This window comes from Sebastes fasciatus, chromosome 20, assembly GCF_043250625.1.
Source record: "Sebastes fasciatus isolate fSebFas1 chromosome 20, fSebFas1.pri, whole genome shotgun sequence".
Lineage (NCBI taxonomy): Eukaryota > Metazoa > Chordata > Actinopteri > Perciformes > Sebastidae > Sebastes > Sebastes fasciatus.
Window position 1 is genome coordinate 12,325,404 of NC_133814.1, and position 27,120 is coordinate 12,352,523.

The 27,120-nt window shown below is 40.1% G+C and overlaps 2 protein-coding genes across 6 annotated transcripts in view; one reads left to right on the forward strand and one right to left on the reverse strand.

Moving 5' to 3' along the window:
- On the reverse strand, window positions 1-22,640 carry tbc1d24 (TBC1 domain family, member 24). Of its 3 annotated transcripts, XM_074620131.1 has the most exons (10): window positions 22,506-22,640; window positions 19,047-19,111; window positions 11,623-11,737; window positions 6,179-7,270; window positions 5,748-5,762; window positions 5,406-5,564; window positions 4,834-4,897; window positions 3,948-4,043; window positions 1,610-1,856; window positions 1-1,306 (listed from the first exon to the last, which is right to left on the reverse strand). In XM_074620131.1, the coding sequence occupies exons 4-10, from the start codon at window positions 7,162-7,164 to the stop codon at window positions 1,152-1,154; spliced, it is 1,722 nt and encodes a 573-aa protein (XP_074476232.1). In that variant the 5' UTR covers window positions 7,165-7,270; window positions 11,623-11,737; window positions 19,047-19,111; window positions 22,506-22,640; the 3' UTR covers window positions 1-1,151. The 3 variants fall into 3 exon arrangements, with proteins under 3 accessions (XP_074476232.1, XP_074476234.1, XP_074476233.1); XM_074620133.1 differs by lacking the exon at window positions 5,748-5,762; XM_074620132.1 differs by lacking the exons at window positions 11,623-11,737; window positions 19,047-19,111; window positions 22,506-22,640 and adding an exon at window positions 11,444-11,596.
- Window positions 11,432-27,120, forward strand: part of LOC141758576 (alpha-1,6-mannosylglycoprotein 6-beta-N-acetylglucosaminyltransferase B-like) — a 20,905-nt gene continuing 5,216 nt past the window's right edge. Inside the window, exons 1-10 of one of the 3 annotated variants that reach the window (XM_074620126.1) lie at window positions 11,442-11,572; window positions 16,571-16,632; window positions 17,077-17,132; window positions 19,008-19,123; window positions 22,518-22,650; window positions 22,744-22,892; window positions 25,517-25,581; window positions 26,291-26,464; window positions 26,556-26,723; window positions 26,806-26,975. In XM_074620126.1, the coding sequence (XP_074476227.1) occupies window positions 17,107-17,132; window positions 19,008-19,123; window positions 22,518-22,650; window positions 22,744-22,892; window positions 25,517-25,581; window positions 26,291-26,464; window positions 26,556-26,723; window positions 26,806-26,975 (1,001 nt within the window). In that variant the 5' untranslated portion in view covers window positions 11,442-11,572; window positions 16,571-16,632; window positions 17,077-17,106. Of the gene's footprint in view, window positions 11,573-16,414; window positions 16,633-17,076; window positions 17,133-19,007; window positions 19,124-22,517; window positions 22,651-22,743; window positions 22,893-25,516; window positions 25,582-26,290; window positions 26,465-26,555; window positions 26,724-26,805; window positions 26,976-27,120 lie in introns of all 3 variants that reach the window. The other 2 variants (XM_074620125.1, XM_074620127.1) reach the window with 2 other exon arrangements.

A 27,120-nucleotide genomic window follows, 5' to 3' on the forward strand; every position in this document is an offset into this window, starting at 1 on the left:
TCTATTGAAAGCATATTGCTGTATTTTCACATGTAGGATACATCTGTAGTTACTCAAATGATATTTCACTGGAGCACATGTTTGAACATACAGATACAAACAGGGTGTATAACCTCCCCAACAATACTTCGCCAACAGGGCACAATTTTGGACTTCTTTTGTAACCATCTTCACACTGGAAAGGACGGATGTAGCAGGAAAAGGGTAGGAAGAAGAGAAAACTGAATTTATCTCCATTACTTGTAAACCACATACATCTCTTTTTTTTTCTCTTAAAAAGTTTCTTCTGTTATTCACATTAATATACTTTACAAAAGGAGGAACCGCCACTCGTTCAAAAGAAAAGCTTTGACATACGGTGCAAAATGGCAACACTCAAATTCACCACTGGTATTCACAAACATTTACCACAGTAATTCATCAGCAGATCTCCCACGTACTGTAAGTACAGCAAATCGAAGTGGGGGTAAATGCGTCATCAGGACTTGACCGAAAACTTAGTTGACCTGTAACGTCACTACGTCCATCTCAGTTTTCCAACATTTTTTAAAACATCTCACCAAATAAACTTCACACATTTTTAAACATTATCGCCTAGTTAATCATATTTTTTAAGGACTGCAGCGATAGCTAGACAGTAAATTTGGCAGATTGAGCTGAACCACAGAACACAAAAGACTGAATTTACATTCAGAAATTCAAATGTTTCAGCTCGGCATGAACATGAACAAACCGCATCCAATATATTAAAAAAAAAAATGTAAATAAACTGGCTTCATCAAGAGCTGATCCTGACTTCTTTCATACACCAGACACTTTAAAATAATTAGCACACCATAATACAAATCTGTAAATTACAAAAATAAACACAAACATTTTTGTTCACACGTTGAAAATTTGGATTAACTACATTAATAAATAAAAAAAGAGTTAATCGTATATGAATTTAAAGGACGGACGTAGTTCTGTTTGCATACCTGTGTTTTCCACCTCTAACACTTTGCTGGACATTTTCATATCTGTTTTTAATCTTTAAATAAGATTTTCTGCTTTAACATGATGAAGTGTTAAAATGCATGAGCATGAGCATGAATATGCATGTATGGATCTACATGTATGTACGTGTAGTGTGTGTGTTTGTGTCTACAGCTTTATGAAGCCATGGCATCCTGGAAGCCCCACGTTTCTAGCAGTGAAACCTGGAAGCTCTCAGCACACAGGGGCGGGTTGTCGAAGGTGGCGCACCTGCCAGCGCGCCCGTGGTTGAGCTCGGAGTCGATGTAGAGAGCGTTGCCGTCGCCTCCACCTGATCGAGCACAAGGGCACACAGTGTGTATAAGTTAGTAAGTACAATTAGCATTTCTTCTAATGGTTTTCACTTGAAAAAAAAATCCCACCCTACGATTCTCTTACTCTCACAGTACATTGTTAAATCAAAAATGTAGTGTTAAATGTGGGGAAAGTTTACTGTTAAATGTGTTCAATGAAAGTTGAAAACTCTCCACTGTGGCTGCTGCATAACTGAAAATCCTCTACGTTTCTCTACCACATAAAAAGAGAAAAGAAATGCCAAAAACACAACAATAAGAGACAGTACTAATCCACTCACCCACTATGATGGAGTCAAAGTTGCCGGCCATGAACATGGAAGTATTCTTGGAGGTGAGGTTGAAGTGGCGGGCGGAGAGGAAGGGCGACAGCTCTCCGACGGGTTTCTCTGGCTGCTGTAAGCCATTGTTGTCGGAGTTTTGCCCCTCAGAGGAGGCTGTGTCTTCCTGGTCCTGAGTCTTGATGGAGGAGGCCAACTCAGGGTGGTTGATCACCACCCACTCGTAGCGCTCCATCTCTGGCTTCATCTAGCGAGGGAAACAGCAATTCGTTATCGATTACACACCTGAGCATCACACATTGAACGGAGTAGTACTGCACATTTAATTACATGAGAACATTTTCTTAACGGTATCATACGGAGCCTATTAAGGGTAACCGTGATAATTTTTTTGAGGATTACTTCTGCGTTCCCTCGCAATAACTTATCTCTTTCCATTCCTTCTGAGCGATACAACATGCAGTGCACACATGATCCATACTGCGGCGTTGCTCTGGGGGGACTGAGCGGAAATAGACGTACTGCATCACTCAGAAGGAATGGAAGAAGAAAAGTATTGCAAGAGAACGCAATACATATTGCAAGGAAAGCAAAAGTAGTCCTCAAAAAACATCTTGCTGTGACCCTTAATGGGCTCCGTAGTATCACACCTATACAATGTGACAATAATACTATCTTAAAAACCCTGATAATTAACATAAGAGATTGACTTGACTACTATTTTGCTTTGGCAAAAAATATATGTATATATATTAGGGCTGTCAATCCATTCAAATATTTTTTATCTTTTAAAAATGTACCTTAAAAGGGAGATTTGTCAAGGATTTATTGGGCAAAAATGCTTGCTGCAAACATATTTATTTATTTATTATTGGAAATCGATTAACAACACAAAACATTGACAAATATTGTCCAGAAACCCTCACAGGTACTGCATTTAGCATACAAATATGCTCAAATCATAACATGGCAAACTCAAGCCCAACAGTTAACAACAGCTGTCAGTGTGCTGACTTGACTATGACTTGCCACAAAACTGCATGTGATTATCATAAAGTGGTCATGTCTGTAAAGGGGAGACTCGTGGGTACCCATAGAACCCATTTTCATTCACATATCTTGAGGTCAGAGGTCAAGGGACCCCTTTGAAAATGGCCATGACAGTTTTTCCTCGCCAAAATTTGGCGCAAGTTTGGAGCGTTATTTAGTCTCCTTCCCGACAAGCTAGTATGACCTGTTTTCTTGTTTCATATGATGTCAGTATCTTCACTCTAGCTTTAAAACTGAGCCCGCTACAACCTTCGAAACATCGATTGCATTAAAGAAATTAGTGGCGTAAAAACGAATTTGCGTTAACTTTGACAGCCCTAATATATATTTATTCCTTCCTCTGTTTCTCCCACCCTTGGCTGCACATGTTTAACCAACACAAGGGAGTTGCATGGTATGTTATTTATCTATAAGACTCTACTACCAAAACGGCCTCATTAACTCTGCTCTGTGGTCTCATATAAATACTTACTGTCAGGTCACAGGATATTGTAACATTAGCTGTACCGTATGTTTAAACTGATTTCAAATACTACGCCCTTAATAATGTAAGCAGCTGCAAAAAAACATTGAACCTAAAATCAATAGACTATACCCAAATAGTTGCAATTCCAATGGTAATTGCTTTTCTTAACTGTAGATGTTTATTCTTGCACACAGGTCTCTCTTGAAAAAGAGATCATGATCTCAATGAGACTACCCGTTTAAATAAAGGATTAAATGAAATAAATAAAAAAAACATCTGATAGACGTCATCGGTCCTTGCCGACTGTCTCCATTTTCTCCTGGTGTCAGGTGAGGGCCGGGCCAGATACTACTAGATCAGGTTACGGGAGTTTCCGATCCGTGTGTGCTTTAAGTATTAGTGCGTGAGATGATGACGGTGTTTTCTGGCTCAGGCAGCCCACAGCTGAGCATCAACACGGATACCCAGTAAATAATTCATTCAGAAGGCATTAGAGAGCCGGTCTGTTGTGCTATTTCTAGCCCTAGGTGTTATTAATATAGCTAAAGCTCAAAGCAGAAGAGCAGGATGTGTGGTTGTTTTTGCAGACATGGCAATGCCAATAGGGTTAATTATGACCTACTAGGCAGGCTTTACCAGTGACACTGATATGTGAAAACTCAGTGGATGGTGCCATCTGGTGGCTATAGTGTGGTACTGCTCAAAATAAAAACATTCTCCCTTCAGTTGATCCCCAGAAACCTTCTTCAGATTTACCTAAATGAACAAACAAGATATTTTTTTTGCTGAAAGGAAACACGTAAGTCACGATTGTAAACTCACCCTGAAGACGAAGCACTCCCCTGTGCCAAAGAAGCTCAATTTGTTGCCTCCTCTCTTCCGCTCCTCCCAATCTGTGGACAGGAAGGCTCCACACACCTGAGGCAAAACAACAGTGGGTTTATCTCTTTGATATCTCTGCAACGACTTCATTCTCTAAAACACTTAGAGGACGGTAAGTTAATTAGTGGAAGATTGCTCTCTGTAAGCTGCCAATGTTCGTGCTGAGATCTGTTTGTAGCACCATAATCCAATCATATGACACCCGTTGTAATCACAACCTCTGACACCAATTCACAGAGTCCAGGACGAGAATAAAACCGGAGTCCATTTTGAAATGCACGAAGCTACAGTGAACCTTTCTAGTTATTTGAAAAAATTTAAATAATCACTGACTGACTAACCATGTGCGGGTCAGTACAGAAGTGCCTGTAGTACACACTGCAATAGTTTGGGATTTTGCTGACCAAACATGAGTGCAGCTGCAGTCAGCAATTTACTAACATTTCCCCTTTTGACTGATATCCAAAAGAGTTTGAAATAGGAAGTGTCTAACGGTTTATGAGATGGTTACAAATACGGCTTTGTTTGGAGTCCACTTCTGCTCACTTTGTACCAAATGTCAGAGAGTAAAGCTGATATCATAATATAAGTTTTACTTAATATTTAACACTATATTTGGCTATCCATAACACCTGATTATTAGGATAGTTTACCGATCTGAGCTGCATCAAAATTATCATCAAATAACATCAGATATCCAACGATATGTTATCAGGATGTAATCATATCCTATGTATACATTTTCCATCATAATAATGTGCATTCTTAATTCCCTTCAACATGGGGGGAATTATGGGAGTTTGCTGTCTGTGTGAGTGTTGCTTACATCGCCATCTATGGTCCGGATGAGGAGCAGCGTGGGTTCGTAGCCTTCACAATGTGAGTAGAATCTGGAGGGAAATGTGACAGTTTAATTCAACTTACTTTATATACTGTACACACTGGATCTAAGAATTAAACTTTGGGTTGGTAGATTTACTAAAGCACATGTGCTTCTTAATTACTTTATTAAAGACTAATTATATCTGTTCCACAATGGCAGGCCTGCTGGTTACTGCAGACAGTCTGTTCTGTGTATAGAACAGGTTTAGGTATAAAAGGTACAAAACAAAATCAAAAAAGCTTGACAAATCTTCATCTATTAAATTACCTGTGTTCCGCGTAATATAAATAAATAATGGAAAAAAACACAACTGACTTCATGACAGCAGTCTCCACATCTTTTTCCTTATTTGCAATTTCCCCCCCCCTTCTTTTCTGGAATTATTTTTTTTTGCTTTACAGCTTTACTTTTATATTTCCGTTCAGCCTTTTGTCCATAAATCAAATTCAAAGGCTCAATTGCAAAATCAGCAACCAAAGCAACCAAAAGCTGGATTAATGTGTCGAAGGTGATACCTGTTCAGGCTGCAGCCATGGGTGGAGGTTGTGAAGAGGAGTTGTGGTTGGCACAGGGCAAAGCGCTCGGGGATCCACGACCAGATGTCCCGCATCTCCTTGGCGCTGACGATCTCTGAGGAGAAGGTGTCGGGGTTGAGTGCCAGCTGCACGTTCCGCCTGGAGAAGCCAAGAAATAGGAACACAGGAAGAGATGGAGAGGCACAGAGTGTGAGGCCGATCGCACAGTTGGTGATGCATAAATCTTTATAAATAATACTTTGATTATATGATCGAGTGAAGGAGCGCTATTTGAAAGAAATGCAGATGGATGTGAAGAGTAGCATAGAGAAGAGAACCCACCTAGTACTGTTGGAACTGAAATAACCAATGCAGTAAAAGCAGGAGTGAAGTGAAGATGAGACACAACATGGTGGAAGGAAAGACGTGGCAGAAACCAAACAAAAAGGAAAACAAGAACATGTGAGACAAGGATGCAAGAGCAACTCAAACCATGCCAGAGTATAAAGCTTAAAAAGAACAGGACATTCAAAATTATATAGAATCTGCCGAGCTGAATAATTATCAAATGAGATAATAATAATAACAAAAAAATATATTATAGATCAGCAAGATATCCATGTGATGGATTCTACTGTATACCTAGTATAGAACTGAAACTAGGTGTACAGTAGGTGTGCCAAGTAAGGTCACTAGAAGCAGCCTATTTTCTAAATAAAAAAAGGCAACAGATTGCTCAATTCACCACATAAGAATCAGATTGTTAACTATACCGCTTCTGTTTGACAGTGATTCCTTTCTGCTGCAGGGACTTTTCATTTGTGAGCTGCAGCAGGGTGATCTCCTTCCGGCTAAACATGCGGATGGAGAAGGCCTTCTCTAGCAACTTGTCGGGCGTGACGGTGGAGGCGATGCCCTTGACGAAAGCCTGAATGTCCGCCTTAACTTTGCTTGAATCCTGCTGCTGGTTGCCCTGGCCTACCTGAGCGCCTGCTTTATGCTTGCGATAGAACTTGAGCAATGCTATGGCCACGCGGAAGAGGACTTTGTAGCCCTCCACTAGGTAGACGTCCAGGACCCTGACCACATGGCTGAAAGGCAGGTCGCCCCACACCCAGCGCTGCCAGTCTGAGTAGACTTCGAGGACATCCTGGGCTGTGGCCACGATCAGTTTGTGGGCGGCTGTGCAGTACTTGTTGGCCAGGTCGCCGAAAGTCATGCAGCTAGACTCGTAGGCCAGGAACGTCTGGTCCAGCAGGCGTCTGCCGGGCTCGTTGCAGGCCAGTATGCGGCTGACATGCTCGAAACACTGAGCCTCGTCTGTGCTGAAGTGCAGGAGCAGTGACGCAACAGCCGGTAGTGATGGGCAGTGGGAGATATCTGGGAACTGTCCAGCCACGCAGTTGATAATCTGGTGGGCTGAGGCTACTGCCTCCGTCTTCAGGCTGTACCGCGGCACAGGACTTCCATCCACAAACTCTGGAAGTGGGAAGTGGGAGGAGGGCTTCTTAGTGGCCGCATTCCCCACAATGTCACGATACACTTCTGCATCTGGGGTAACCGTGCGACAGGGAATGGCTTTGATGAGCTGCTGGTAGACTTGCGCCCGTAGCTTGTGGTTTTTGGCCCAGTAACCCTGCCGTGCCATCTGTTTGAACTCTTTCAGGTCTTTACAGTCTACCTTGGTGGGCCCGCTGCTCTTGGCCAGATCACCCATCTGGTTCCAGTCCACGAAGCTGCCATAGTCTTCTTCAGCCATGGTGCTGGAAACTTGCTGGACTGCCTGAGTGGGAAGAGAGGAGGGACGCTCCGGGGTGTTGCTAACCTTTTGCTAGCCTATTTTTCTTAACTGTCCATGATGGTTACTGGAAGACACAAAGGAAAAAAAGAGATTAATGTGTATCATCATAAAAAATAGATAAATAACTGCAAAGTAAGCAAAAAAAAAAAAAGATAAACGTTGTAAAATCTCTTCAACCTACAAACAAGTCCTTGGTGAGTTCTACAAGCCTATCAGTTCCTATATAACTGGCTACATCCTAGACTATGACATCAATTAGTTGAGGATAATACATAGACTTGGGATAAGACTTATAAGTAGACATAAAAGATGCTTTTGTAACAAGTTAGAAGGGATGTATTACAAAATGGCCACAGCAAATATGTACTGTAAAACAACATAAGCAAATGTCACTAATCAGATTTGTGCTCCGGTTAAGATCTTCAAATGGAAAAGAGCATGTACATCATGCATTTCATCTGAAGCGAAAACAAGTAAACCCGTAGCTTGAATGGAATGCGGTGCAACTAGGCTATCTTAGTGATACCATGACAGCCACAAAACAACTTCAGATGTCCTGTGATGCACACAAATATGTCAGGGGCACATTTAATTGGCCGGGCAAAGTTTGATATTAAAGCAATTAAACTGGGATCTCTCGTGGTGAGGGAAATACAAACTTTGTGTATGCTGTAAAAGTTATATATTTTAAAAAGGGACTGTGATACAATAAATCAGATCATTTCCCGCTACGCTTACCCACAAGGTAAATGGAGATGCATGTCCAAAGATCATGTGCAATATACAGTTTACTGAGAATGGTTGGCATACCGCATCGAATCATGTCACACACACAAGTCACATGGAGATGCATGTCCAAAGATCACTCGCAATATACTGGGAATGACAGTCATAAAATCATCACATCATTTCACATTGCCTTACAACAAGTCACATGGAGGTGCATACCAATATATTACTGCATGTAGTGTAAAACTGGAAACCTAAAGTTTATGGTGAGTCTGTAGAGAGATTAACTGTCCTACTTTGTGGGTATGTTTAACTACGTGTTGCCATTTTACATTTGACAAAGGTAGACTTGAATCCAGACCCAGCAAAAGGACTTTAGACATTTTAGTCAATTAGGGCTGCATTTAACGATTTTTTTCATTGTAGATTAATCTGTCATTTATTTTCTTAGTTGTTTGGTCTATAACTAGTCAGAAAATGGTGAAAAATGTCACGCAGTGTTTCCCAAAGCCCAAGATGACGTCCTCAAATGTCTTGTTTGGTCCACAACTCAAAGATATTCAGTTTACTGTCATAGTGGAGTAAAGAAACTAGAAAATATTCACATTTAAGAAGCTGGAATAAGATAATTTGTATCCTTTTTTTCTTAAAAAATTACTCAACCTGATTAATCGACTATCAAAACAATTGGTGATAAATTTAATAATTTAATAGCTTGCAGTTCTAGATTAAATACGTTGTCAGAAACAGGCAATATACGCTCTCAATTCTAAGAACACTTAGATGTACGGAGGTCCAGTGAACCAAAGCCAAACTCAACCCATCATGTGTGCATACATACATACATGGAGGCATGGAAGCATACAGAACTTACAGCTACAGTAACTTAAAATGCTGCTGAGTAAGACGCCAAACCCCACTAGCTTAGGTTCCATAAGGTTCAACTGGCCAGCAATTAAACATTAGTCTAGCTAATTTAACCTTGGGCCACTTACCCCATGATGACAAATTAACTTTGCATACTGTACAGGAAGGCTTGACATAAACAACAGGATGTTGGTGCTCTGGCCCTGCGGAGTAGAGTAGCATCCATGCCAATATGACTCAAAGTGGGGTCCGTGGCACTGTGTCAGGGGGTCCGCAAAGCAATTTGCTATACATTATAAAATTGTGCTGTATCATTAAAAAGTGCATATCTGCAGATGGAGACCATTTGCACCAATAAAACAAGCATATTGTGTAAATTACTCCCACACACGTTAGCTTTGGGCCAATAGAAACTCTGATATGATTGTGACACACAGCAATAAGTGAATTATTTTTTAAGTTAAAGCACTTACTTTAAGTCAATTTTTGGTAAGTTTAAATGTCTGGATTTATTAGGACTATGTCTGTCTTGCTTCTGTTCATTTTCTGAAAGCTTTACGATCAATTACTTGAAATGTGGGCTATAAATTACAGTTGTTCCGATACGGATACCAGTATCGGTAATCTGTCCGATACCGCCAAAATTCGTGGATCAGGTATCGGAAAGTACGCCAGTCTAAGCACCTATCCGATACCATAATTTATCAACCCAGAAAACAAATCAACTTAATTAACCAGAAATCAATTCTTCTTAGTAGTAGTAGTCAGAGCGAGGAAAATGTCAGCCATTTGAGAATATTTCACAGTAGTAAATCTGTTAATGTATTACAAAGGATTTAACCTGAGCCAGGTATTACAACAAAGATAGTAATCATATCAAATCCATTCATGGTCAGTAGTAAACAGCTGTTTAATAATAATAATAACAACAAAAACTATGTGTATTTTTATCAAGCTGGTATCGAATCGGTACTTGGTATCAGCCGATACCGCAAGTTCAGTATCGGAATCAGTATTTGGAAGGAAAAGATGGTATCGGATCATGTCTTCTATAAACGCTGTCAAGTTGAGTCCAAATGCAATTTGAATAAAATCCTCCTCTGTTTAAAAGGTACATCAGTGGTATTAACATTTAATAACATTGCAAATTCCCCTGCTGTGGAACTAGTAAAGGATTATCTCATCTCATCTACTCATGATTCAAACTGGAATGTGTTTCTGTTCATCACTATGAAACAGGTTTCATATTTAGGTTGAAACGTTTTAGAATACAAATACTTCCAATGTAATCTAAGAGTAGAAATGGTAGTAAGCATGTGCTTAATCGGTGTTACGATTAAGAGCGGGTCCTGCCCTGTAACGGCTCACTGGCCCTAAAAAGTCTGAGAAACCCTTCTCTAATGTTATGAATACAGTATGTATTGTTTATTTGTTTTGCACAATTTAAGACTATACAACATAACTAAAAAATAAATAAATAATATACAGTGCAGGAAGAGGCAAAAAAAAACACTGGGCTTATCTGAAGCCTCCACCTAGAGACAAGATTAACATAAAGAAATAATATGACTACATAATAGTGATAAACAATTAGGACAAGATATATATAATAAAAACAATAACAATACAGTAAATATAAAAAAGACAAGTGTGTGTATGTGTGTGTTGCATGGAAGTGTATGGTTAGTGTTTGTGAGGAGGATATTGATTTAAATATCTATAAAGACTTCTTCAAACAACATTGTGAGTGGGAAAAAACACAAACAAACATAAAAACAGATATAGATGTATCCATCCTGATCCTGAAAAGAGGTTAACCTGCTTAACTTACATAATGCATATGTATATTAGTCTACACATACAGGCTACCATCTGTACAATAGATGAGAAATGACAATGAGTTGGCAGCTACACTGCATATTGCATAGAATGAGCACTAACAGCTCCCATCAGTGTGTTCATGCAATTTGCTCAAATACTTTGCAAAAATACTATAATAATAAAGCTATATATCTATTGCAAATTAAATGTGAACACTTTATGCACTGAATGGAGAAGGAAGCTGACTACAGTAAAAGCTTTTTGGTATTATTAAACTGTCCCTCTGCACAACTGGACATGACAAGGTTAGGTAACGTTGCTGTAGGCGAATCAAGCACTTTGGAGGAGAAAGCAAAATGCACATACAAAGACATTTTGCAGAGAAACGGCTAACGTTACAGTGTCTGCCACATTACCCCTGAGTTGTAGGTTAACATTACAGTATCTGCAAAATGCACGCAAAGCTGCACGAACTGTAGTCGTATGTATAACCTAATAAACGCCAGCTAGCCATGCAGAGGTGATAGTAACCTGTGCACACCGTGGTGCACACGGCTCACAGGGTATTTAACAGTAAATCTGATCCACCCTTTTCCATTCACACTTGCCAAGTTAGCATTTGCTGTAGCATTAGCTAGCCCGCAAGCTGCTCCTGTCAGTGCACGTATAAGCAGCTAACAAAAACCTTAAACCAGACACACACAGAACAAACTAGCAGCCTAGACACACGAAGCCATGCACATATCAACCGAGTAACCATAACAACCTGGTAATAATAATGTGTTGCTAAGGTTACAGCAGCAGCTAGCATGAATGTTACCACTTCATCTGGTCCGCGGGCTGTCTGTCTGTCTTGGAGTTGTGATTTCGGCTTGAATTTGTGGGAAAAGCGATGCATTTAAAACGCAAAGGAAGAAGACTAACCTCTACTGCTCAACACTGAAGACTGGTAAGCAAATGAGAAGTAGCTGACAGCGAGTAAACTGCTGTTATCCTTACCTGGATGGAGAGATGTCTTGAGACGTGCAGCAGTGTTCATATTAAGTTGCCTTCGCGCATGCGCAGTGGCTCCAAACCTCGTTACGGTCTGTCAGTGCTGCTGGAGCTGCTGGAGCTGCAGATGGATAGATGGATAGATTGATAGTAACTTTATTGATCCAGAGGGAAATTCAAGTTTCCAGCATCACAGTTCCATAGTGCAAAACATGCTAGTAAAAAAAGGCAGTAAAAAAGTTAGTAGTGCAAAGTACAAAGTACAAAAAAATATACCTGGTATAAAAATACAAGGAGATTAAGAAAACTGTTAAGAGTGAATATAGTGCAGGGTAACAGCTGTGATACAGGACTATTAAAAAAAGTGAATATAGTGCAGAACAGACTGTTAAAAGTGAGTATAGTGCATTATTATCTGTCCTGCAGACCGTCCTCTTTTGTCCCCCCTAGAGAGGTGTTGTACAGTTTGATGGTTCGGGTGGACTGCTTAAAATAATATATACACTGTTTATAGACACTTCTCTCATTCACAAGAACTTCTGTTAAAAAAGACGATTTAAAGAGGGTGAAATAAGAAAAACAACTAGATTATATCCACATACCTCCATAACATATGCTTACTCAATTCAATTCAATTCAAACAACTTTATTAATCCCTCTAGGGGCAATTAGTTTGGAGCAGCTTGTACATAAAAAACATAGATAAAACATAGTGACACACAACAACAACAACAATATATGTAAGCTAAAATGATTACTGATGTAAATTAGACTAACTAATAAATAAACAGACTGAACAAGAACAACAGAAGGATCAGTCTAATAAAGGATAAAAGGATCTGTGACCGTAAAAGGATAAAAGTCCATAAGAAATATCAAATCTAAGGAGCATTCAATAATCCTATTGCAGAGGGGATAAACGATCTAGAATAGCGGTTAGTTTTACAAACCGGTTAACCGTAACGACGTCCATGACGGCAACAGAGAAAATTCACTGAAAAGCACATGACCAGAAGATGCTAAAATACCTTCCGTAGCCTCAGTGTTGACATCAAATTTAAGTTGATCATCCAAATACGTGCCCAAGTACTTGTAAGATCTTGCAATTTCTACATTTTCGTTATGAATGATGCACTCCTTGGCTGACTCTAGCTTCCGTCTAAAATCAAAGATCAGCTCCTTGGTTTTAGATGCTCGAGTATAGGAACACCACAAGATATTAAAACCACCAAATTGTGCACCAAACACAAACATTATCCAGTTTCTTTCATGATTTATTTCTAGAAGCCACATTTTTCACTGATGTGATCAGGTTACATGGCAGATCAGATCACAGTATCTGATTTTTCTTGTTTAACTTGCAGATTGTGAAATTAGTGATGGCACTGGGACAGGACAGGAAGTAGCCTACCCCAGCAAGGGCAACAAACCCTGCCTTTGTCCTGTGCTCAAAGCAACCCGCCAAAACACAGCCGTCCAACACATGACACTTATTACTGATAATTAAATTGTGGAGCCATCATTGCCTTCCAGGACTCAGAGTAAAATGTTGTTCGGCCTTGTTTTGTCCCTCGTAAACACGGCTGATGTTTATCACGTCCTCATTTACTACGACCTTTTACTGCAAAATGATATATGTGTGTGTTTAAACCTTAGCCAAAGATTTAGCCTCATTTGGCTGGAAGCTTACTTTAATAATAAAAGAGAAATCCATCAACATCTCGGCATCCATGACACAATATTAGACTTCTTCATGATTGTATTTTGTCTCTCTTGAAGATGCACGAGTTCCTCAAAGCCAAAGGGGACGCCCCACAACCTCTGGCTACTTTAAACAGCTTGTGCTAATCAATTTGGCACTAAAGTATGTTGGAAAGAAGAGCGCAACCACCATGTCACATGATAATCTGCAGAAACTATGATGATTTCACATTCCTCTGCACAGTCTAAAACATAAAACATGTATTAGTAACCCCAGATGCATGTAAAATGGGTGGGTGTGCATGCAAGTGTGTATGTGTGTGTGAGAGTGTGTGTGTGAGAGAGAGCGAGAGAGACAGATGGGTGTAAAGCCAGTAAGCCTTTAGGTCCTAGCTTATGGAGGTTTATGCTCATCAGATCCTGCTTCTCCTACACACAATGTGTGACATCACTCCAGTAACCCCACCCCATCCTCCTACCTCACATGCACACACTACTGAACACATGCAAAGAGGCATACAGGTGCACACAGACTTGTTTACACCCGTAAGACGACACAGAACCAGGACCTGAAACATACCTGCAAGATCTGGCCAATCCTGTACCAGTTAGTAAAGTGGTCCCCCTGGGGTTTCACTCTAAATACAACTTAATTAGGGAGTTAGACATACAATGATGTTTGTACAATTAAATAGACATTTATAGCCTAGAGAGATTTACAGTATGTGTTCGTGCAAAGTGAAATGTGCAGTTATTTTGTCTCTCGGTGGTTGTCCTCGAACAAGGCAGTAAGTTGCACTGTGCAGCGGGCTAAATAAAGCCTAAATACAATACAATAAATCTGTAAAAATGAAACTATTTGCCAGTGACAGCTTTTCAAATTTGAGGACTTTCTTTGCTCTTATTATTGCGGAATGATTTGTGTTTTGTCTTTTTGCCGTTCATCAGACAAATGTGCAGAAATGTATGTAAATAGGCAAAAAATAAGGCATATTTTAGGGCAATCGATTAGTTTATTAATAAAACATAATCAAGAGATAATCAATGATTAAAATAATCTTTAGTTGGAGCTCTCAAAGTCATAGATCCCTCTCCGTATACGGTGTGATGTGTAGAGTCTAATTGCAGCTAGAAGACTTCCTGTAGCCTCCACTTGGCAGGTTTATCTCAACTGACATTGGTACTGTCAGCCAATCAGGGTTCATTGTTGTGGCTGCTTACTTGTTCAGGGGTGTTTGGTACAATACGGCATCTGGGCCCTTAATTTGACTGCTAATTGTGTTCATGGCCTTTTTCCTAAGAACTCCCCTGTTTGTAGCATCGCTGTGTGTCAGCTGATCCTTTCGGCGTGCTGTACGGCACTGTGTTCTGCAGTCCTCCTAATTACTGTTGCATGTGCATTCTCATGATCATCCTTCTCAGAAGGCCAACTTTAAATAGATCACAATACCATTTTTATTTTTTACTATTTTTAATTTAATTTTTTACCATTATCATTATACCATTTTTACAATTATTTACTATTATTTTAAAATACATTGAGGTAGAGACCTCATTTACAATATAGCCAAGTAAAAAAATATTAAACAAACAATCATAGGCACCAAGAAACACCAATAGGAAACTTAATAATAAATAAAGCAATTATAATTTAAGGCAAATTAATCAGCTAAAACAAAAACAACGGGAAGTTAAATGGGATAACATTTTTAATTTAAATTGCCCTACGGATAAGAGTGAAGAAAGCTTTGGATTGTTTTGCATGTTATTCCATGCTGTAGGTGCACAATGGGAAAAACTTGATTTTCCAAGCTCAGTGAAAACAGCCGGCACTTGTAACATAATCTAATCATTTGAGCGTGATCGATAAGGGCCCACATTAAAAGACAGGGCCTTATAAATAAATAAAACCAAGTGTCTACAGAGAGAGAGGGCCACCCAACCTTAGCATACAGCTCTCAACAAGCATCCAGGGGCTTCAGACTTGCAGCTGAAGCATGTATAAAATGTCACCATAATCCTAGACCGATGAGAAAGTTGCCTCAATAAGCGTCAAAGCAGAGGACAACATGTTTTATTATTGTAGAAGAAACCAAAACTTTTGCTCACAGTTTAGCCACATGGTATTCAAAAGTTACCTCCACATACCTGTAGATCCAATAACAAGGATACTTGTACTCTGTGACTTTTTCAATATATGTAACATTCTTAGTTTAGTAGAGATAATGATATTATCATAATCAATATTTTTGGCTCTGGTGAAAAGCATGAATTTCGTTTTATCTGTATTAAGGACTAATTTATGATCGAAAACAGCAAAGCAGCAGTAAAGGGATTTAAGAGTAGAATGCACAGCATCCACATTACAGTACAAAATAGAATCATCAGCATAAAGATGTATATTACACCCAGTTACAGAAGAAGCATCATTTTTTCCATAATTTCCAGTACAGTCTCTGCTCTGCAAGAACACCTTGGCATTATGGCGCCCTCTTCAGGTACCTGGGAGACTCTGATCTGTCGACCTGTGTGGCTTTTCTACTTGAATCCAATTTTAGTGCCTTGTCACCAAAAGTGCAAGTTGTGCATGATTTAATAAACCAATATTGTAACTAAAAACTACGGCTGAAGCTCAGTGAAACATACTTATCTTTTAATAATGTGAGACCCCTTAATAACTTGGTTTCTCTCTCATACATTCCCATTCTAGCACTTCAAGATGAAACCTCCAAAGACATAAATCTGATAAAAGTCTGATTGAATTATTTGACATCTGTGTTACGACCCAGTAAATCAGAATTACGACTTAATTGTTATCTATAAAGTTTCCACTGGGTATTTTTCTGGGTCTATTATTACGCTTACTATTGCCACTGTCATTAAATTTGTACTGTCTTTTGTCTGTATTGTGCCATTCAGTGCCAGAGGTTTGCACCATTTGAGCTATTTAAATGAGCTCCCTGCTTGAGTATCAATTCACAACCGAGGCTTAAGTCTAGTCGGCAAAGACTGAAAGAAACTGTGTCACCCAATAGCGTGGGCTCCATTGTATCCGTGAAAGGCCTAAGCAGCACTCTGGGTATTGTTTTCTTTAAAGGGGAGTCAGGTTACCTTGACAACCGCAGGATGCCTACCCATAGGCCCTGAGACAGAGAAAAGACACGGCCAGAGAAGGAGGGAAAGAAAGCGAAAAGAGACAAAAAAAAGAGGCGAGATTCTTCCCAGCCCCGACTTTATTTCCCTTTTTTTTTAGTTTGTGTGTTTTGAAAAACAGGCCTGATGGTTGCCAGTGGGCTGGGACGGAGACCCAAGGAGGTGAGGATGTGTGTGTGTGTGTGTGTGGTTGTCCATGTGCTGGTTTGTCTTGTTCGCTGAGCTGTTGACATCTCTGTATCTGTCTCACATTGACACACAGCAGCAGTTTGTTTTTGTTTAAGTTCAGTATTTCTGTCAGTTTATAATGAACATGTTTAACACACAGGCTGAAAAGGCTTTCATGCAGTCATGCTGGTAACAGCATTACTTGAAATCTATTTATGCCTTCAGACTTCATTGATGCAATTCATGGAATGTGTGACCATTCATTTGCAATATAAAGTCTGAAGACTACAAGAGACCTTTAGTGCTTAAACCCAAAAATGGTGGTGGTGTAATTGTTTATCAAAAGTGCAATTGTGTTTTTCTCTGCCCAAGACATAACTACATTTATTACTGAGCATGTTGAACTTACTGAGATTTGCAATGTCCTTGTTTTGACAGTGAGATCCGGTGTCCTGCAAACAGAGGGCCATGCATGTTGCACTGCGGCCACGCAGGTAAGGCTCAGCATCGCTAGATCAGTGGCCAGGATGTAGTAAAAATGTACAGTAGAGAGTATGTAACTGATGCACCGTACCTCATCCATGCCCGCCACCTGCAGTGTGCACCGATATTTTGCTTTACTTACTTTAACTGGCTGAAAGCAAAACATTGCAAATGTCTTTCTCATTTTGAAAGCTGATAGCATAATGTGTAAATGATTATATCCGTAATCACATTTTCCTTTTACGTGAAGCTGGACCTCACCAGCACATGACATCACCTACAGTAGATATATACAAAGTAATCTGTTTTAAAGAGGACCTATTATTCTTTTGTGCTTTTTCCCCCTTTCCTTTAGTGTGTTATAGTTTTTTGTGCATGTAAAAGGTCTGCAAAGTTACAAAGCCCACACGAAAGGGAGTTACTCTCCCCCACAGAAACACTGCTCCTGAACTGTCTGAAAACGTCTTGCTTCAAGTCCCGCCTTTTCTTCTGTAACGTGATGATGTCACCAAGTAACACATTTGAATGAAAATTGTCTAGCAGCTAGTTTGGCACGCCCTCAAACAAAGCTTGTTAGAGCGAAGCTGTAGCGGAGTCAGAAGAGTTTGGTTCGGTTGACCAATGACGTTTCAGACAGAGGACGTTTTTCGAACAATGAAGCATGTAAACACGTTCTAATAGAGACCCACCTGAAAAAGAGCATATGTCCTCTTTAACATGATCTCTCCTGTGCAGCTTTACAGCTCTGCTACTTTTCCGTAGTAACCAAAGACGTAATGTTGCGATGAGTGCTCTGACATCTTTGATGAAATGCCCATTGATAGAATGAAATGGAAATAATTTGTTTGGATCTCAATCTGGAGCTTTATAGGCACAAGGGGAGCCTTGAATCTATTTGTACATGTACTTGATTTTGGCTACGCCGTGTTTCTTCGGGTAAGGGTGGGTGGGTTTACTGGCCTGATAAAAGCGAGAGCGAAGCGACTGCTCTCTCCGCACCAGTTAAGCTGAAGCTGGGAGCCCATGTGAGCGGTGAGCAGACACATGCTCCTAATGGCACATCACGCTTCAGATATTTGTTTTGACACACCAGGGTCCTCACGTGAAGTCATGGAACAAGTTAGTTCTCCATGTATTTGGCGAAAGGCGAAGTCAGGCTGTACGCTTTTATTGCATTAGATCCGCTCATAAAATCAAATATATGAAGTTAAAAGGAGATTTAACTGGTTGGTTATGACATAAATTATTAAAATGTGTCCTTTTATGTCATGTCCAATATGTGGCTCATAAATAGTGGCTACTAAGAAAATATATTGATGACATATCTGGGGTTGTTTACTCTACTGCGTATAGCCTATCCTACAGCTGTGTCTGTGCTTATTAAAAAAAAAGATGATGCATAAGACTGGGCGCAAGAGATTGAGAAAATAGAAATTATAATTTGATTAAAAATATGTATACCACATATTGAGTCAGCTGTATAACCTGAAATTGAAAGTGTGCTGAACACTAGTTAGCAAGTGAGCAGGCAAGTTAAAGTGATGGATAAATACTTGAAATTGATAGATTAAAGTAATAGATAAATGCTTGAAATTGTGAGCTTAAAGTGATGGATGAATTCTTGAAATCGTTAGCTTAAAATAATGGATAAATCTTTGAAACTTAAAGCTTCTGCTCTCCAAGATAGAAGTGCCAATGCAAACTTGACCAAACCGACCCAAATATAGTTCAATCACATAAAAAATATTGTAACAAAAAAACATGTATAAACTGTGTTAAATTGCACCATGGGGTACTTGAGTTCAGACAAAAAAGGGGTTTGGGAACCACTGACTTGTTTGCTTTAGCATTTCAAGAGGTTTTTCTGTGTGTATTGTGCCCTCTAGTGGATGCCTGGTGCTCTGCTTGTGTCTGTCTGTGCTCACCCTGCTACTCCAGAGCCTCTGGGTGCCACTAGAGATGACCAGGGATGAACCTGCTGGGAGGTCACCTGAGGAACAAGGTAAAACACACACACACACAGTTTAGTTTAGAAGTGGACTTTTGTTAGAAATAACAGAAGCCCTAACTTTTTTTAATAGCAGGTAAAAACATACAACCCATACATCCATGGCGTTTGAGAAACACTGATTATGAATAACAAAAATAAACCCATCACATAATCTCAGTCAGATCATGTGTTGTCTTCATACTAAGCATTGATTGGGTGAAATAGGGCAGCAGCAGTGTATATTTAGCAGAGATTTTCTGTATTTTCAGAGGATGAGACTCTGATCCGACTGTCTTCCCAGTGTTAGATGAAGCTTTGTACACAATTCGCGGTGGGTCCTCCCATGTGTCTGACAGTTGTGGGTTTGCGGCCAAGATATTCCTGTTCAACTCAATTGTCTGGCTAAACTGTTTCCCTAAAGGAGAGTATTTAAAAGCTTTCTTCCTGGTTTACAAGGACGAGACAAATGTTGTCAACAATCTCCTCCAGAGTGCGTTTTTCTGTAAAATCTGAATTCTTTCTTTTACACCCGAGGAATAAATTAGCATTATTCTGGCGCCGTTCGTCTCCTCCAGGAATTCTTAAACATCATCAGGAAACATTTTTGGAAATAGACTCAGCAAGCTCCACTCTGTGTTAGAAGTGGTTCCAGCGGACTCTAACTTGTGTTCAATGGGTTATTATTTGTTGCTTTTATCAGAAATCTTGATTTAATAATTTAACAGTGGTTGTATCATTTGAATGTTTTTTTTTTTTTTTGGAAGTTCCTTAATTCAGAGTAACTTGATTCTGAATTATATGGAACCCATATTAGAAACCAATTTATTATTATCATTTAATTAAAGTAGACATTTTATGAGGGTTAATAATAAGATAAACAGGTTTAACTTTAGACAGAACAAACTCTCTTTTGTGAAAGACTTAGATAAGATAATTCTGTTTCAAAGTCCTCACGTGAGAGGACTTTTTTTAATCTAAACAGGATTTTTTTTATTCTGATGTTTAGTTATCTAAACATCCCAATCCTTTTCTTCTCAAATTCTAGGACAATTGTTGTTGTTTTTTTAGCAGACAATATAAACCACCGGTACATCTCAGCCACAGACCCACATTGCTCGGTGCTTTGAAGGACCCACCACGAGTTGTGTACAAAAAGCCACCCGGCGACAGTTGTGTTGGAAAACATACCACATGCGGTCAGCACACAAAGTTAATCCAGCTCAAACTGACCAAATGCTCAGTCTCTGTCGTCTGACCAAGTCATTTGATGTTTTACTCAATCATAAAATACGCTGGCAGTGACATCCCACAGAACTATTTAAAAATGTCTAAAAAGGAAAACACGAAAGTAGAAATGGTAATCTAAAACATAAAATATTGCAGAAGTTAAAATAAAGAAATAAAATGTAACCTATATTAAATATAAAATAAAAGAATATATAAATACATCACTATAGTTCTAATTATTTTTAACAGACTTGAACTTGATGATACGCAATGACATAAAACTGAATTGTCTCATTCAATTTGTAGATATATTGTAATTATTTTTATAGTATTTTTTTTAAATTTTTATTGTAATTTTCTTCAACTTTATATTTATGTTTCTTGATTTATAAACCTGAGTCTGATTTCCTCCATGAAAAATAAATATGTTGATTCTGACACTGAGGAAGTTAATATAAGTGGATTATTATTATTTAATTATAACATATTATTATTATTATAAAAACACATAAGGAGCTTTGTGCTGCATATTTTTTTCTCCATGTGATCTGACAATATGCAGTAACAACTTAAACTATATTTTCTACTGTGTGATGACAAGTGAGTATTGCACACACGTACCCACACATCATTTTATAAGCTGCACACACACACATCTTTATGAGTTTTTAAATGATTTGGTCATATAGTTATCTCACCCAACTGGCATTAAGTTATTACAGGACCCCACCTCCTCTGTCCCATTCATCTTTCATTGCGTCTGTGCCCAAAGGGCCCCTGGGCATGCAAGTAGTGATACGCTGACAGTCAGCTGAGCAAACAGAGACGAGGTGACATCACCAGTCTGGTGGATTTTTACTGTGTGTCACAGGTTAAAGCTCTTTCCCCGAGGGGATCCTTACTCTGACCTCAAATCAACCCCAGCAACCCCCCCCCCCCCAATATAACACTCAATATTCCTCACTGCCAACACTTTTCCTTTTTGCCTCATTCAGATGTTTCAATCAAGACATCCTGGATCTTGAATAGCTTATTTAAGCTCCATCCAGCACGCTTTTAAAACGCACAGTTTTTTTTTTTACAGTTATGGTATGTCTGGTAACGACCGTAGATTGTCTGGCAACTAGCAGAATAAAACAGTATTTCAAGTCAGTCAAACACTTTACACTGGACGACCTATCAGAGAAAATACTGTACAAGACGTACTGTAGAGTTTTCATTTAACATTGTTCGTTAAAAACAGTAATTACACTGTATATAGACACTGTAACCCACATTTTATGGCCTCATAGCAAAATTGTGAATATTGGAAGTCTTTTTTCTTTGAATACACTTTACTATTGTTTAAGACAGTGGTTCCCAACCTGGGGGTCATGAAAGAAAATATGAAGAATTGAAGAAATATGAAATATGAAGAAATATGATTGAAATAATAGATATTTATGTTACATAAAATAGTTTTATTTTTTCTAAATTGTCATTTTCTTTCTCCTTGTAAAATATTGGGACACTTTCACCTCCTCAGCCCTCTAAAACTATGAAAAACTAAACCGCTTACAACTCATTTCTGCATCAAGGTTACTTCCAGTGACGAGGGGTTGCAAAGACATTGAGCATTGAGAGCATTATTTTAAAGGGTCACAAGCCAGAAACAATTTGGGAACCCTGGGTTAATGCATGCACAACGAACGAAAATCAATGTAAATGGGCTGTTTTCGAATAGCTTGATGTCAGCAGTTTGAGCATAACCTTCAACCATGAAGGTGTCCGTGGAAACATTCACAAAAACACCTATACATCTACTGTATATGAGTGTATGTGTATGTGTATGTGTGTGTGCGTGTGTGTGGGCCGCCCCTGAAGCTCTAGTTACACTCACAATATTTTGTTGTCAGATATTATGGCAATCTTTATCTGTCATGAAATAGTCCTTCAGGAAAATTCCCCGACTAGATGCCATTACCCCCTACAGGGAACATGGAAAATACACATAGCCATAATTTGCTGCTTCATTTGCAGCAGATCAGGTTAAGAAAATAGCATTACACAACCCTGCTGTTTCATGATGCACAGAACAGGATTTGCCATGACATAATACACCATATTACTACTTAAACATTATGATAGGGATATGGTATGTACATGACATGACGTGTTTTGTACGTACTTTATGTCCCAGGTCAGCGAGGTCTCGGCTTTCGTAGGCTGGCTCTTCGCTTGGAGGCTTTGAGCACTCAGGTGCAGCGGCTGAGCAGAGAGAGAGGACAGGTCAGCGAGCTGACCAGAGATGATCTCAGTGTGCTGCTGCAGAGGTATTCAACAACATCTGTAACATATAAACAACAGAATATAGCTTACTGTATTTCTTCATACAGCGTGGTTACATGTGGGGGGTTGTTTTCCAGCTTTAGACAGGACCAGCAAGGCTTAGCCCGCTTGGTGGAGAGGGAGCTGAAGAGAGTGTCTCAGAGGCTCGACCAGCTCAGCCGTCACCAACACCATCAGTCTCACACACCACCACCACCACCACACGATGACCTCAGACTACACACAGGTAAAGCCCCTTTTATCACATGGAATTTGCCTTAAATTATTTGATTTTGATGTTTTATTACTTTTGGAGGGGTTTTGATTTTAGAGTTTTGTTTTTATACCAGAAAAATATGGCTTTATGACATGATATCAATGATTTTTCAAACAGCACGCTCATAACTACGATGCTCTATGATATGAAGGAAGCTAAAAAGGATAAAACAGACAAAGGATCTGGTTCCGGTTGCACAAAGCACCTTGAGTTTTCTCCTTAAGTATGACACTTAATTTCTTCTTAGCTGAGGGACTTACTAAAAGGGTGTTGCACAAAATCCCACATTTTCTGGATTGAAAGAGATTTTACAGTAGTAAAATCTATGGAGACCGTTTGTTTGCTTGCATTATTGCTGCTAAGCAACGACAATATTAACGTTACTGTCGGCGTCTAGAAGCCACAGAGGTTAACATTTTAGCAAGCTAGCAAGTGGGTAACATAATGCAGTAAATGCAAAGGCACAATAACAGAGGAAAAATATGAGGCATTTGGGAATATCAACATTTTCCTCAGACCTATTATAAAATTTCAAAGAAAAACAATATATGACTCAAATTACAATATATTAACTTATGCACTGAAAAATGAACTTCCATGGCCTCCATGACAATGTCTGACAACGTCAACAAACACGTCACAACTCGTGAACTCTGAGCTTTCAGAAACTTTCCAACATGGCCCCATTTGACCCCATTTGAATGCACCAGGTGATACCTGTTGTGTGTTTTCGCCTCACAAAGTTGGCCTATAGATAGTAAAAAAAAAGGGAACTTCACAGGAACTTCACCATGATGTTCAGCAGACGGGTTATGGTGTTTGAAACTCACCGTGCACTCATTTTCTTCATTAATCACCATAAACTCAGCCTTGTTGCGGTTATGCTAAAGTCAGAGGTACTTGAAGTTTTTTCGTTACTTTGGTTGCTAAGGTCTTTTGTGCAACGGTTTATCGAACTTTCAGGGATCCCTTAAGTATAAGACCAAGACTTAAATACTTCAGTGAACATTTTATGGAAACCTTAACTCAAACTTAAAATCCTAACTTGAGGTGTTTTGTGTAACCGGCCCCTGTGCGCCCACTTTTCTCTGGATGGAGAGTTTGGGAGACAGTTTTGTATCTCAGTCTTTAGGTTTGATTTGTCATGTCCTGTGGGTGGACTAGTACATACCCCAAAACAGAATTTGATTTCAGCAGATAGGGTGGATCTATGGGGTTTAGATTAGTCTGACTGGGGCCCCACAGTGAGATTTATACAGGTGTATTAGGCTATTACATACAAATCTTGCCTGGTTTAGCTTTAATTTTACGATGCACTTTGCTAAAAGCAGCTCATTGTCCGAGCTAAAACAGAGATTTTAGGGTTTGTTCCAGTTATAATATGCTTTAACGTCCTGGCTACGCCAAATAAATACACTCTCCCCACTCCACCGCATGCTGCCAGCTTCAATAATGACAAGCTTTTCTGTGGTTTACTGCAGTGGTAGCGTGATACTCCGAGCCAAATGCACGGTTCATAGCCTCAATAGAGGTTAACCACACAGTGAAATTAACAAGCTGTGATAATGGAGGGTGTGAATGGGAGGGGGGGTTAAAGGGCACTGGGTGCAGGTGGTTATGGGGGATGAAGTCCTTGAATAGAAGTTTAACAAGTCCCTCAGAGGCAGTGCCGATCAACTGGCCATGGGGAGGAAAAAAAGTTTACAATCTACGCTACGACCCTCCAGAGAGGTGTCAGGTGAGAGTCGGGCTACGCACCCGGGTTGGCACGCGAGGGGTTGTGTGTGTGTGTGTGTGTGTGTGTGTGGGGGGGGGATGACATGCTTACCTCCCTTCCTGAAAAAGGGAATTCATAAAGCCGGGGCCACACAGACACCATACCGTGAGGGTATGCACTTGACGACACACACATGCCACCCGCATGCACACGAACACACACTAACCCCATCACCAGCCTGTTCGCCCCCCTTACCCTCCGCCTCTCACATTACCTCACACCCATAAAATACGACCGAATTACCCAGGAGTCCTTTCACCAACTTGTCTACTCATACTCTTGTTTTTGCAGAGGGAGCACTTTTTTTGCTGTTGCTCCTATAGCATATCACTGTTTTTAGGCGTTCACACCTCGGGGCTACGGGTTTTCTTATCTTTTTTTCTCTCTTTTCTGTTTTACTACGTTGTTTTACATAGTTAAGGACTGTGTATTTTGGCGAGGGCTGGCATTGTAAAAAAGGGTATGTTTGGTAGGAGGCAGGTGGGTCAGGTGTGTGTGTGTTCATTCCAGTTGATTGACATTGGCTAGAGATGGTGGGGGGGCTTACGGGAAAAGGGCCTCTGAGAACACACTGCCTCTACTCTAATGCCTCTTACACGCATGGCAGCACCGCACTACATCGCGCTGATGGCTGCTATTCATTGTGAACATTTCAGTCGAGAGGTTGTATATCAAAGTTACTATCCACTGTTCTTCATTACCCACGTCGAGGTAAAGCCACAATGTGCTTTTTGTTACTCGTGGAATAATGATACATTCAAAATGGTCACATTAAGAAAAACTGAGTGTGTGTTACGGCTAATATCTTAACCCACAGGGCCCAACGAGAAGTGTGAGGTGCCAATGGATCGCGCGTATCCGGTGTGTGCGGAGAAAGTGGAGGTGAGAAAGTGGAAATATATGTGGTAGCATAAACTTAATGGCTCTGTGTGTGCGGTGCACTGTTACGGCTGTACTGAAGTGCTTTCTTCGACTTAAAGGGGCTATATGTAAGAATCAGAAATTGCTTGTTAACAGTGACACCTGTGGCCGTTAAGTCAGAGACAGTCAGCATCCTGTTGCTCGCGCTCGCATCAAAACAATGACGCAACATATACGAGACTGAGCGTGACTGACGGGCATCATGTTAGCTTCCGTGGCGTTTGTGTTGGAGTCTGAGTTGCTGGTCGTTTGTTGGCGTTAGCAGACTCCATTTCTAACCGAACGTTAGCTATGGTTGCACCTTTAGCCCTGAAGCGTGCATGACGTCACATCCGTTGGATTTTCCCGGAAAACACTTCCTGCATTCTCCACATTAAAAGCGGTCTACAGGCTGATAGAGAAAAACCAGAAAGTCACGAAAGGTCTCATTTTTAAGGTTAGGTTACAAACTATTCACACATTGCCAATAAAAAAATTATAAAAAAAAACATCTATATGTGTAAAAACTTACATACAGTCCCTTTAAAGATTCAATATTTAGTTCCCAGTATGAGCTGGATATGGAAATACCATTTTAACATAATGGGTATTGGAATATGTTATTAACACTGTACATTACTAAGAATGTGCCTCGTTATTTTGTCTGATTTAACATCTGTCTCCGTGGCAGTTCCTGCGGGCCCGTTGGCAGTCAGACCCCTGTTATGCCTTTTACGGGGTGGATGGTACCACCTGCTCCATATTGACCTACCTGAGCCAAATAGAGGACTTTTGTCCCCCTCATCTCGGAAGAAACCATTCTGCGCTGCCATGGCACCCGAAATCTCACTCTTACACAGAGAAGGTACAAATTAAGCTCATGATCTACACTACTCTTTTCTATCCGATGTACACTTTGCACTATCCTACTTTTTCACACTACCGATTGTACACAGGCTGAGATACGCACAACTCTGAGCCCACTGTATGAGGTCATCAGCAACAACAGCGGTCCTGCCGTGAACTTCATCCGGTCCAGAGTGGAAAGGATGTCAGAGCGGTGGACACAGGCTGCTCTGAGGATGAAGCAGAGCAGCAACAAGACAGTCTCGACACAGATGAGGGTATAACCAGCAAGACGTTAATCCCAACATATGTTTAAGATGGATTTTAGACTTTATAACGTCCCTACCTCCCACCCTCTAGGTGCTGCTTTATCCCGGGGCCCTGGCTGGGAGTGTTGGCCAGCGTTTTGCAGCCCTGGTGGAGAGAGGGGGTCCGCTAGGGGAGCTGGTCCAGTGGGCCGACCTCAGCGCCTGTTTGACAATTCTGGGTCACAATCTGACCTTCAGCACTTCACAGCACCAACTCCACAGGTTGGCACCACTGTCATATACCACTATGTTCATCTGACACAAAATATGATGTGTATTTGGAAAGTACTGATTACATATATGAATAAACATATTTTAGTAGTTAACTGACTATTTGACAACTGTGTGTTTATTGTGATTGATCCAG

What these genes read in the sequence shown, in the direction of transcription:
- tbc1d24 (XM_074620131.1), bottom strand. Translation starts at nt 7,164, where the DNA reads ATGGCTGAAGAAGACTATGGCAGCTTCGTGGACTGGAACCAGATGGGT. An exon ending in TCCGGACCATAGATGGCGAT is followed by an intron (nt 4,044 to 4,833) that starts GTAAGCAACACT and finishes GTTTTGCCTCAG; the next exon opens with GTGTGTGGAGCCTTCCTGTC. An exon ending in CTTTGACTCCATCATAGTGG is followed by an intron (nt 1,307 to 1,609) that starts GTGAGTGGATTA and finishes GTGCTCGATCAG; the next exon opens with GTGGAGGCGACGGCAACGCT.